This window comes from Pezoporus flaviventris, unplaced genomic scaffold (genome assembly GCF_033815535.1).
Source record: "Pezoporus flaviventris isolate CSIRO_AGI_PZ_B2104156 unplaced genomic scaffold, CSIRO_AGI_Pfla_v1 ptg000041l, whole genome shotgun sequence".
NCBI classification, from domain to species: Eukaryota; Metazoa; Chordata; class Aves; order Psittaciformes; family Psittacidae; genus Pezoporus; species Pezoporus flaviventris.
Genome location: NW_026892589.1, coordinates 7,251,102 through 7,264,530, shown reverse-complemented (window position 1 = coordinate 7,264,530; position 13,429 = coordinate 7,251,102). Strand labels below are relative to the sequence as shown.

The following is a 13,429-nucleotide window of genomic DNA, read 5'->3' as shown; positions in this document are numbered from 1 at the left end:
TGGAGATGTTCAAAATCCACCTGGACACATTCCTGTTTAACCTGCTCTAGCTGGCCCTGCCTTAGCAGAGGGTTGGACTGGATGGTCGCCAGAGGTCCCTTCCAACCCTAAAGACTCTATGATAACACTAATTTGACTGCTTGCTATCAGAATTGAGCTGGTCTAAGCCTACCAACTTTACTGCAGGAGTGGTTTACATCTGCTTGTTTCCATTTTCAAGTAGATAGCTGCTATGACGGCAGACATCTTATTACTGAATATGGAATAAGAGTAAGCAGTTAACAAAGAGAAGCACATAACTGAAGCATTGCCAAGCACACCAAAACTATTACAGAAAAAAATACTAGCCCGCTCTTTAGCCACTTAATTTACAATATTAACTGAATATTTATAACTAAAATCAATAGTAAGTTGGCTTCAGCTAGAGCCGAGACACTTGAACCACTACCACAGTCAGGATAAATGCAGTTAAGACTGCAACACATTGCTAAGAACCGTAGGAAGTCTGAAAACAACTCAAGCCCCCTTAAGAAGTTACTGAATTTAACTGAAAAAGAAAAAAAAAAGTCGAGTATATGTAACATTTTCACTTTCAAAACCAGCACGATACACAATGGAGAGTGAGCTCGTAATCAAGTACCTCAGAGCAGTCTGCGCTCTGTTAGCCTCATACAATCACAAAATAGGTCTCTCAACACCCCCCCCCCCCCGTGTTTTCAATACCTACAAACTGAAACATCAGTAGTTTTTAGTACCTTTCTGTGACTTTTTCTTGCTAAACTAGCATCAAAGGCTCACCGTATGTTAAAACGATTACTTTATCAGATTCTTTTATATGGCAAGTTCCAACTACCCACCACCAGCGCAAAACCAAAACGCCATCACATAACCATAAGGAAACAAGCGTTGCGTGGCACTTTACGTGCTCTAATAACTGTTATTGGATAAATTTAGGTCAAAAGTTCCCCGAGATGAAGGTGCTCGGTGCAGAGTCCTCCTTCGTGCCACGGCCTGTGAGGGGAAGGGGCCACCGCCGCCGGGGCCGTGGCGCGGGGCGGGGAGGCAGCACACACAATCTCTCATGAGCCCGTTCGCTCCCCACCAGGCAGCGCCGCGAGCGAGGGTTCTCCCCTCTCATGAAGCGACCCCAGGGTGTTCCGGAGCCCGCACCCGAGGTGTCTCCGCCATGGCAGTGCAGTGCAGTCCTGCCCCGCGCCCCCTCAGAGAGAACAGCCACACTCACCGAGCGCACACCACAGACGCCACCACATCCCCACTGCTTCCGGGAGGGGTCCAAAACAACGCCCGCCCCTATTGGCTTCTGGCGCCCCGCCCCGCCCCGCCCACCCTTTGGCGCTCTATTGGGGGACGGATCTCCCGCCTCTCCTCCCGAAGCTCCTATTGGCTGTCTTCACACAGGTGCCTGGTGAGCACCGCCCTCTCCATTTCCCCCCACTGGCCCGGGCTGGGCGGGGCGCCATAAGAGGCCGTGGGTTCCCGCTCCGCGCCTGGACCTGAGGCGCTGCCGGCACGGTGTGAGGAGAGCTGACCCTGCGGTGTTACCAGGGGCGGTACCGGGTGCTGGAGGCACGTCACCTTCGACACAGCCGCTACATGTCAGTTCATCCATGTCCGTAACGGTGGATTGGATAAGACCCTGGTATTGGATAGTACATGAGCTGCATCTCAGCTGCCTCAGCCTGTTTCCAGTGTATTTTGTTTCAAGGTATGAAATAATAACATCAAAGGCCTGGTCTGAGCTTCAAAGGCTCATAGCTCTGAGGGCTGATACAGCTGGGACTGGGTTGTTGACAGGGAGTTCGGGTGTAGCTACATACTTCTAGAATCAGCTCACTGTGTGGGATGTGTTACCTTCAGGAGAGGCTCCACTTCCAGAAAGGCCAAAGTCACTGAGCCCTGAGCTTGCAATGGCATGAATTCAGGCCAGGACAGCTTTCCTGAGCATTGAGGAAAACACAAGTTGACAAAGTCAAATTTGCTCTCGGTTATTAAGCACACCATGACCAGAATTAAATATTTCGTAATTGTACTTAGATCAGCAGATGTAGGCTGGGATTGGATCTGTGCCACCTTTATGTCCTTTCATGGTGAAATACGAACTTACCTGTGGGTATTTAAAACAAGATTTCAAACTTTATTTCTGACTTTTTTCACAGGTGCCAATAGAGGACTTCAGTGGAGCCTGCAAATTAACAACATTTAATGCTGAAGCCGATAAGAGAAGACCAGAAAATTTTTGATTGCTCTTCTAACACTCAATACACACAAGATATGGAACACTTAAGAAAAAGAACTCCTAGACGTATATGAGCATGTAATGTGGCATGGGAGGCTAAACCTTTCATCCTGCATGCAGAAAACGTGGTATCAGTTGTTAGCTTTATAACTGGCCTGGCATCTGACATTGAGCAAGTTCATCTCAATACTTTCTTTCTCCAACATCAGTAATGGGCTTGTAGCATTGACCTTCGCAAGGTCTTCTGAGATCTACTGATGAAAATTGCTGGGTGAGTGTATCATCATCATTCTTTGTACTATTGCTTTTGAAACACAGTTATAGATTGTTATTTTATATATATATCTCAACCTTCATACAAATAAACCTAAAGTATGTTTTCAGGTATGGAGTTACTTAAAACAGTAACAAGCAATTGGATGATAGCAAATGGCACTAAGTTGTGCCAGGAGAGGTTTATATTGGATATAACAAAAAATTTATTTATCAAAAGGATTGTCAAGCATTAGAACAGGCTGCCTGGGGAAGTGGTAGATATCCATCCCTGGAGGTATTTAAAAGATGTGGACATGTGGCACTTAGGGACATGGTTTAGTGATGGACTTGGCAGTGCTGGGTTAACAGCTGGACTCAAGTCTTTTCCAACCTAAGCGATTCTGTGAACCTATAAGTAGACAAAATTATACAAATTTTTAAACCCCCATTACATTAAAATTGGTAAAGTGCATGCACATTAAATATAATTTAATTTTCTTTGGTGTCACTCTGTTTCTCAAAGTATAGACTCATCACTGTGACCAAAAATTACTTAGCTTCTATGCTTGAGACCCATTAAAAATCTTCAGATGATAGGTCTGCTTACCTTTAGTAGGAGTTACATTCATGGAGAGAAGAAAAGGGAACTGTCCATAGGCTTAAAACTTAGTGGTGTTAGTTTTTACTTGTTTATTTGTTGGAGTTGGTGTTTGGTAGTTTTGTCTTTTTTTCTTAATAGATCTGGAAAGTTACAATAATTTCAGAATAGTTTAAACTTTTTTTTAGGAAGCTTCACAAAACTCAGCCCATTGCAAGTATTTGTGAATACTGGATTTGGTAGCCATTCAGACTCTCTTCTGTTTCTTGTGTCTACTTTTGTTCTGCCTAAAACAGCTCAGTTACTGTTGTCCTTTCAGACCCTGTCCTAGGAGATCTGTGTATAGCTCCCTTTGTTTGTCAAACTCTAATAGGCTGATCCCAAGTAGGCAGTGATTCTGTACCTACTTCTAGTGCCTTTAATGAAGAGAGTGGTACTGACTGCCAGAGCAGAACATCTGTTGGAGATAACAAGCAGAAGTTTAGTGAAAAGCTTGTAGAATTGTCCTGAGTTGGTCTCAAAACCAAAAATAGTCCTGTTATTTGTTTAAAACCTTTGTTCTATCTTTTAAGTGCTGGAATGCATGTTGTTTGTAATGCATAAACCACACCTTAACTGGATTATCTTTTTCCTGAGAGCTCTCAAAAAGCGGTTGCTGAAGAGGGGAGAGACACCAGTGACCTGCGTACTGGAGGTCAGTTCTTGCTCTGATCCTGTCTCTATCAGTTGTCTAGATGATGTAAGATCTTTACTGGTAAAATCTGCAGCTTGGTAGACGAGTGGACAATTCACATGACTGGTTAGTTAGTTACAGCAGCATTTGATGTGCCCAATTAAGTTGCCTTGGTAAAAAAAAAAAAGGCATTTTTAATGTCAGAAAATGTGAGCAAACATATCTGGAAATAAAGACTGCAGGGATAGGGCTAGCTTGGCCAACAGTACTTCTGAAAATGATTTAGCTGTTATTATATATAAATGTTTGAGCATGACCTCTCAGGGCAATACCGTGCTAAACGTGACTAATGTAATCCTGTAACGTATAAAATGTAGAATAGATGGGGGAGAGAGGGGAGTGGTGCTGCCTTTGTCCACAGTGCTGGTGACACTGCACCACTTCTGGCACGCACGGTTTGGGATGAGTGGAGAAACACTAGAAATATTTTCAAGGAGAAACATACAAATAATGAAGGGGATAAATAAGATACAAAATAGGGGTGCAGGTAGCTCAGGAGGCTGATCGATGACTCCATTACAGCGCACAGACCGCCGCAAATGGTGAAAAGGTCCAGTTAGACAAATTTGTAGGGCTCAGGTGCCAGTGTTGCCTGGCTGCACTGCACCTGTCTCAGCACTCGGTTCAGACATAAGCTGGGCCCGGAATCTCCCCTTCCACAGCAGTGAAAAGTACCGTTTAGCTTCGCAAGAACAGACCTCTGGCTGCTCTGCACGGCTCAGTGCTGCAGGCCGGTCAGTGCACCCAGCCGCTGAGGTGACAGCACAGCGGCACTGCGGGGCTCCGGCGGGCGGCAGTGTCTCTCCGGACGTCCCCAGCCCCGCTCTCGCTCCGGGAGCGCTTCTCGCCGGGCTGCGGCGGCTCCTTCGCCCGCTCCCGCCCTTCGCTGCCCACCGCCCCGCGCGGACGGGCAGTCCGGCCGGCCAATGCGGCGCGGAGCGGGCCTGTAATGCACCAATGAGGGTTTGGTTGCTGGGCGCGATCGCAGAGGGACTACCCAATAGGAAAATTCGTGGCGTGCGAGCAGCGCGCCGGGTTCCGTGCTGGCCGCAGTCGGGCACCGCGAGGCAGGGGGCGGCGGGTGGTGCTGCGCGCGGGTGGCTGGCTCGGTGCGCCGCGGTCGCCTGGGCTGTGGTGACGGCGCGGGGCGCGCCATGGTGCGCATGCCTCCCGCCGGGCCTTGTCCCCCAGGTGTGAGTGTTGAGGAATGATAACCCCCCGTGTAAAAGAAAGAGTTGGAAAGACGGGACCGACATGGTCCGACCGGGAAACGCGTTCCCCTCTCTCGGCGGGCCGGCTCTGAGGGACACTTCGCCGAGCAGTAATTCCGGGAGGGCACGCGTGGTTCCGCGTTGCACTTGGACCTTTATTTAGAGCGGCCTTGAGGGCCGCCGGGAGGACTGCGCTCCCGCGGGGGCGGCGAGCGGCCAGGCTGGGTGCGGGGCGGGATCCGGTAGCAGCGGGTCCGCGTGTTTTGGAGAGAGGAGAGATTCCCCTGCGTGCGCTAAAAGCGCAGCCGGTGATCGCAGTAGTGAAGGTAAATGCGAGAAAAGGGTTAATGATTGCTTCCCTCCTCCCCTCCCGGCTGGATAAAGACGGTCTTGGATACCCTTTGTAAATAGGAATGTAGAGGTGGGAGGGGAAAATCAGTCGGACTCAGTCTACTACGTTGCTTCGGTGGGTAGGGAGGCGGTGGCCCGAGGCTGACACCGCCGGGGCGCTCTCCCGGGAGGAGGCGCGGAGGGACGGACGCGCCTTCCGCGGTAGCTGGGCACCCGCCGGGCTGCGTCGGAGCGGGGCTAGTGAGTGGCGGGTTGGGAGCTCCGCGGTGGAGCTTCTCCTGCCGGGAACTGAAGGCGAGAGAGGAGGACAAGGGGCTGCAGTTGATGTGCTGCCCAGCGGCTGCCGAGTGTTTGATTGAAGAGTTGGTGTGGGGGGTCCCCTCGTCTTTTTTCTGGAGCACCCGCCTCCTTGAAGCCCGCAGAAGCAAGGAAAATAAGCTGAGGACAAGGGAAATAAGAGAAGACGGAGGAGATGGTGAGCAGTCACTGGGTTGGGAGGAATGAATGAGGTTGCCGGGCTATTTTCTGTGAGAGGTTCCTGCAGGGTGTAGTACGTTCGGGATGATTTTGCATCACGATTGCAGGCTAGCCTTCTTTGTCTGCTAAAGACTGCTGGTTCAGGTTTAACAGCGTTCATCAGTTTATTGTGAGATACACAACGAGGAATTGATTTATACGAATGGCTAAAACTGCGTGCTGAAGCCACACACACAAGTAACCCCTAAACAAACCAGCATTGTGTTAATCCTGCAATATGATGGGCAGCTCTTGTTACGGAGGGAAGTCTTTGCTCAGGTTATTTGTGGTATGCATAGGAGATGGGTCTCTTAGTAGCAAAGACTAAAGAAAACTAACCAATTTCTTCACAAACGTGGAATCCATTACAGAATTAAAAGCAGAAGTTCGGTTTTATTTTTCATTATTGTTTTAATTTTCCCTGCAGTATCGCTGGTATGATTCAAGTCTGATGTTTGCAAAACTTGATCAACTCTTGCAAATGTTGACTTCTAGCATGCAAATAGTAAAGACTGTCCTTTCCCTTTCTCTCTCTCGTTTTTTCTAATGTAGACTCTTGTTTGTATATGTGGAAGGGGGGATTCTTGCAACACGCACTTTGCTTTTCACAGTTTACTGTGGTGCCTTAGGTAGGTCACAATACAAAATGTGATCATTAACATGGTAAAAAAAATAAACTAAGCATTTTTTTATATCAAGTGAAGACCTCTTTTTATACTAATAATATCTTAAACTCTAGATACAAGTTTAGGAAGGAAAAACTGCTGTTTTGTATTAATGGGAATGCTTTATAGTAAAAATCATTATTCTAAATGACATAATATTGACATTGGCTGATTGTGTCTTCTTGAGGATGAAGTGCTGCAGTCTGTATTAAGTGCATTAACCCTTTAAGGTTCCATGAATTTAAACATATTTTGTTTACAAATTTGTGCAGGACTGCATGGTGCAGTAGTAAAAACTGGAATTTTAGTGGCTTTAGGAATTTTGTTAATGCACTGCAAAAGAAAAATTGCAGCTTCATCTTAACTCTGCTGTGGAAAAAGCTTGGTTATAATAAAGTAACAGGATATAGATGGGGAATAAAGTAACTGAAAGGGCTAGATACTTTAGAGTTTGTACAGAAAAATATAAGTTTTGAACTATGATCCTCATCATGTGAGATATTTGGATGGATGGCTGTTAAATTTATTTTAAGCAACATCTCTGTAAATGCTTGTCTGAAATATTTAAATTATATGCTCCATTAGGCAAACGGGTTTATCATCCTATTGCTTGGCTAAAGGAATCTATCAGGAGGGCAAGGTTTAGAAGAACAATACAGTTTGACTGCATAGTTTATCCTCATGCATTGTTCAGGGATGCATGGAATGTATTTTATTTGACATTAGTGATCTTTATGGAGTTGGCTTTGCTGAATTTTATTTTTATGTCATAGTTGCTGTCAACATAAACAACTGAATTCCAAGTAATGTAACAATAAATGTAACCTACTGTTTAGCTAGAATAGATGAAAAATAGTTCCCTTTGATCTTTTCATCTATTCATTCAGAATCTTTGCATTAGATTTCAGTCTCAGCAGTTCCTTAATATTGGAAGAACTGGTAAGAGTTACAAATAGAGGGAGATTCCCATTATATTAAGGCAGTGACTAGACATGGCAAAATTTTGCTTATACTTTAAATTTGATACAGACTGCAGTTTAGAGAAGATATCCTGAAGACCATCTGCATGCATATTACAGTTATATAAAACTAAGCTGCTGTGTTTGATTTTATGTAATGCAGTGCATTATTTCTGCAGTGCTTTTGGTGGATTTTGGTTAGTGTCAGAATTGATAGGCTGGGAGGAGAACCTGTGAGAAGTCTTGTGCTACCAGGTTTATAATTTGTTGCCCTTAATATTTTATTGTGTGAGTATAAATCATTGACACAAACACTGTAAACAAATGCTGTAGCAGCTAAGTGTGAGATTACATTTAGTTTATGTCTTTACAGTTCAACCAGGGTATGACAGTATCTTGTCTAGTGTGAGTGCATTGTATTCCTAATAGACATCATGGTAATCTTCAAAGCAGAAAGGTTAGGTCAGTTGTTTTTTTGGTTTTTTTTTACTTTATTGCCTGTCCCTACAGAAGAAGGGAGAGGGAAAAAGGCCAACTCTAGGATTATACCAATATGGATAGGAAAAGCATGTATCGGATGTGTTGCATGCAGTGCCTTGTTCAGACTTCATGTGAGTCACCTGGGAATTACCACTGAGGTTTCTGTTAAGATTAAAATCCACACATCTTTAGAAAGTGCTCTTTCCATAATGCAAAACATTTAGAGTATACATATAACTTGGCAAACATATTTTCTTCAGAAAAGACCGTTAGCAATATCATGGGTTTAAGCATTAAAATAAGAACAAGGAGACTGTGAAGCATTATCTTAAATTCCAGGTAGGATGTGCTGAAGCAAGGATAGACACCTCAACAGCTGAAAAAGTAGCAACTGTCTCACGTAATGAAATGGTTTTTATTTCCCTCAGCCTGTGTGAACAAAGCCAAACCTGAAAAACTGTGGTGCAAGGCTTTTGTTTGTCCTTTTTGCTCTTACCCTTGCATTTTGCAGACAGTCCAGAACAAGCTGTAAAGCTGCTTCTGGTTCTATATGCTGAGGTTCTGGAGGTCTAGATTTTCTGCACTATCTTGGGTTGCATTCATTTTAAATGGAATGTGAGAAAAATAACTAGTTCTAGTGAATCTGATTCTTTTTCCATGTCTGCTTTTCTGCAACCTTTTAAGGAAAGGCAGCTTAATTTGGTAGTATCCAGTCATTTGAAAGGCTGGCAGTCAACCCTCTGGCAGTCCCATTTTCAAGTAGTAGCATTTTTGGTGTGTAAATGGCTAATCATTTAGTAGTAAGTGGACAGCATCTGTTATTCATCATTAGTTTGTACACACTACATCAAACAATATCATTTTAGAATCCTGATGAGGCTCATTGATTACCACTGTGTTGCAGGATAGTTTGACATTTTGTTCTACCAAAGTACATGTCTTTCTTGGAACATCTTGGGGATAAAAAATGTACAAGACACCTGGGAGAATGGGTGGCATTCTAAAATATTTTAATCTCTTTTAGAGATTACTTCAATTTAGTTAATGAAGCTCATATCTAGTCACTACAAAGAACATGACTGAATAGATTCATAGCTGTCATTACTGGGAGCATACCACTACTGAAACAAATGGCCTCTCTCTGGAAATAATGAATGTTAACTAAGCAAGGCACCATTATACGCCTGGAAATGACTGGCTTTACTGATATTTGTCTTTAACTGATTACTATGTCAAATTCTGTGAAAGTGTTTATACCCTCATATTTTCCTATGCAATTATATTTTTGTTGTCTAATCTAGATAAAATCGATGGAAATGTCACTGGTTCAAATAAGAGCCATCTCAAGCTGATTCAGAGAGGTTGGCTGCAATGAACCAAGGGATCAGCTTCATCATATCTTTCAAAATCAGGCCCTCAGAGGAATTAACCTAGAAAAACAAAATGAGCGAGTACTTCTGTATGTATCTAAAACTGCATTTTCTCATGAGTAGACTTTTTTGTACAAGACAGGAAATGTTTATTAGCAGTAGTACACTGAGGAAAGAACCTGTGAGCCTGTGTATGTGCAGTTCTGCATCTCTCCAAATACTTCTTTGTGAAGACTCTATGGGTCTGATTTTGCAAGTCTTAATCCTCTGTCATCAGCTGATATTAATTACCATGAGACAAGTTGAGTGATTTTTGAATATAGAACATATTTAGAAAGAGGAGAATTGTAATATTTAGTTGACAGATTTGAGGCTGAGTAGTCCAAGAAAGTAATTTTCATCCAACACTTGCCTAATGGTGGTAACTGCTGATGCAGTATTACAGGGTACTAAGATCCCTTAAGAACACATGGGTAGAATTGTGCTTCTCTGCTTCCCTCTCCAGTTTATATTGCCCTGGGAAGACCTTTCTGTTTCTGAGCTATGTGCAGTATGCTTTATCTCTACAGATCTGATAGACAATTCAGGATCATTGCTCCATAAGGTCCTTGACTGCAGTGTTAAAATTTTCTGTGCATACTTCAGCTGATGTTATTTATAATTATGCTTTTCCTGCATCATTTTGTTTTGGAAGCTGCAAAAAGGTTTCTATGAGCTACTGTGCAGATACATGCCAGTGCACCACTGATCTGTTAGCTTATGGTTTGCAGGTCAGGGAGGAATTGAGATTTTGCTATCTAAGTAATATCATCTCTTTGCTGCTTCAGTGCTTACATGACATCTCAGGTTGGCTGAAGATTAAAAGGATGCTGTCAAGGTATCTTTCACAGTTTCATTTTTATTATTTATTTTGTTTGCTTTGTTATTGCTGTCATAAGCCATTGGAAGCTTGAAGTCTAGTGCCTTGCCAACAGGCCTTTGTCCTCCAGAACAGTTAGTGTTTAGCTGCTTATGGTTTATTTAAGAGTTGTGAAGCATTTACTGTCTTCTGAAATACATTACTGAAGAGTTACAGCTTAAACATTGCAAATGAGAGGGAAGAAGTGAGTAAATCAGTTTGGGGCCAGTCCTAGCATTGTGTCATTATGGTAAACTAAAAGTATTTCTTCTTTTCCTTATTTCTTTCAGAATTTAATAATTTGGGAATATAGAATTAGGCATCAGTGCTTCCTTGCACAGTCATCCATGAGAATGGACTTTCCAGGGGATTGATATCGAGACCTGCATTCTTAGTTGGATTTATCTTGAATTTTTACCACTGCAGTGGTATTGACTGAGGTGCTGAGCAGTAGCTTCATTTGGGGTACTGGCCAGGAAAAGATACCTTTACAGGATCTGGGCTTTATTTCTGCTATCATAAAAGCAAAGATCATGGGGGTTTTGTACTGAAAAATGCTAACTTAACTTGTTGCTGTAAGAAAAGCTTTTCTTGATTGATCGACATTTGTTGCAATGTGAAGTTAGTGAAACTAGAGCTACTGTTTCCAGTAATTTAATTGCCTGTTCATCTGCTCTGGCAGTGTAATTTCTGCCCATAAGTTGGAAGCATATCAGCTCAATTCCTCCATGGGACCTTCTCATTACAGTAAACATTCTCTATTTAATTTACATTATGTAGTGATAAAAGTTTAAGTAACTGCTATTCAGAACAGTGACAGATGCAATCACACAGACTTTTACTGGCTTATTCCTGTGGCTAAGAAACTGTATTGCAATGTTTAATTAATCAACAGTATCTGCATCTACTGGATTCACAGCTTGATGACAGCTGAATGTATATAGTGATACTGGGTAGACTGTTATTTGCAGGTTTTAAATGAAAAAGTAATTATCTTTTTGGCAGTATGCAGAGTAGAAAAGATTGCAGAGGTTCCCCAAAGAAAAGTGAATTGTGGAGTGGCTTCAATGTAGTTCATGAAGTGCGGGCTATCTTGGGGAAGTAGAACCTGTGATGATACTTAAGTTGGGATAGCTACAGTAATTTCAGGCATTTCAGTTAAATGGCTTAGTTAGAAAGGGCAGCCACTTCTGGCTGCAAATAAAAGCAGTGGATAGAGATGGACTGACTTTCCTGGAGGTTGATTCAGTCTATGAGTTTGAATCAAGTGGTTTAACTGGCACTTGGAAGGAGCCTTTCTTCTCTCTCTGCTGAGTAGCAAATACATATAGTATATGGAGACTAGCTTCTAAAATTAAGCATGTATGTCAGGTGCTGAGAGTGAGACAGCATGAGTATTATTCTTGCTATGTATACGTGAAAACGTAAGAACTTTTACCTGGTGGGTATTGTAGTTGCTCATTGCTGAGTTGATTTTTTTTTTTTTTTCTGTAGACAGCTGTTCATGCCCCTCACCTATGAGGTTAATTGTAAAAGGTTGAAAGGGAAAAAAAAAAAGAATTCTCGTCATTTTTGTGCAGTTGCCTGAACTTTGAAAGAATTCTCTTGACAGCTGGTTGAGTTTCTTGTGATGTAGCATCACAATCGTTGCTCATAGCAGTCTGGTAGAATCCATAGCTTGCTACTGGAAGAGTTTCTGTTTTGCTGTTCCTGAGAAAGAGAGGGAAGCCTTAAACGAGACTGCATACAGAAAGAAAGGTGGGCATGAGCATGACTTAATGGTGTTACCCTGGGGCTTGTCAAGGAGAATCGCTCTGGTGCCAACAGGAGAATCACAGGAAATACAGGTGTCTCACAAAATTAAAATGGTGTGGGGTGGTTTTTTGGTGTGTATGTTGTGGGGTGGGTTTTGGTTTGTGGTTGCTTTGTTGTTGTTGTTTTTTTGTGTGTGTGGGGGTGTTTTTGTTTTTTTTTTAAGCAGTGCTTCTCTAGAATCTGTATAGAGCACTAATTATTGGTGTAGACACTTTAAACAATATTCTGCTCTTTCCTTTGATATATAATGCTCATATTTTGTTAATCTTCTGTAGTGGGTTAAAATGGCAAAAGCTCAGATTGCTGGAATTAGAAAATCTTTTCTCTCTTGTGTCTGGATCTGTTTCTCTGTTTTGATAGGCCAGTGACAGTGAGTGTTCTGCTATGCATCTACTCTGAAGTATGTAAAAGAAAAATGCTTAGATACGCTAACATTAGGAGTGTTTCATACAATTGTGCTAATAACATTATACTTTTCAATACTTCATAAACCTTTGGTTTATGGTTAGTATTCTGCTGTTGTACATTGCTGGCAACTTGTGATTTAGAAATGAACTCCATTTAAAAAAGTGAAATAATTTCACATTTCTTCTACAAGTCTTAATCTGATGCAAGGAAACTTCAGTCATGTTAATCCGTAAAATGACAATAACCATCCATAAAACTTTGATTCAGTTCTGCATAGCAGTATCCTAATAATGGTCTCGAGGTATTGAAAGCATAGTTTTATTGTATGCAGTAGCTATAAATTTAAGAGTTTTCCAGTATGTTTAAGACATATATTATTCTGCCTGAATAAATATCACATTTGACTCTATTTTATTAATGTTATGTCAAGTGAAGTCTCAAACATGAATCCTAACTTAAACTGGCAGTGTTCAGCTGCTTTGCACCACAGGCTGGGTCATGCCATTCTGGTATAACTCCTCCATGTATTTTTAGACTGGTTCTTCTTTAATTCAGTGTGACAATACAAGTAGTGAGTTACTGACAGCAGCTAAAGTGAAACCATTATGACTGTAATCAATAACACACCTGCAGAGAATAACAACTACTACCAGGCACATATTTTGTATTGATTCAGAAATTTATGCTGCCTCTACTACACCCAGTCTGCTACTTCCATAATTTATGTAATAAAATTTCTACTTTAGAGAAGCTGTTACTAAGTTAAATACCAAGAAATGATGACATATCAAGATGTAAATTGCATATTGAAGATTTTACTACAAGCAGAAATAGCACTCGCTAAATTCCTGTGGGTTCTGATTCAGGACCAAGGCACTTCCTTACTGCAGGCTGAGAGATAATAGAAGTAAAA

The 13,429-nt window shown here is 42.3% G+C and overlaps 1 protein-coding gene across 1 annotated transcript in view; it reads left to right on the top strand.

Annotated features, from left to right (window-relative positions):
• Nucleotides 1-5,238: 5,238 nt before the first annotated feature.
• ARVCF (ARVCF delta catenin family member) overlaps nucleotides 5,239-13,429 on the top strand; it is a 282,629-nt gene continuing 274,438 nt past the window's right edge. Inside the window, exon 1 of the mRNA XM_061465619.1 lies at nucleotides 5,239-5,880. Coding sequence (XP_061321603.1) covers nucleotides 5,730-5,880 — 151 coding nt within the window. The 5' untranslated portion in view covers nucleotides 5,239-5,729. The remainder of the gene's footprint in view (nucleotides 5,881-13,429) is intronic.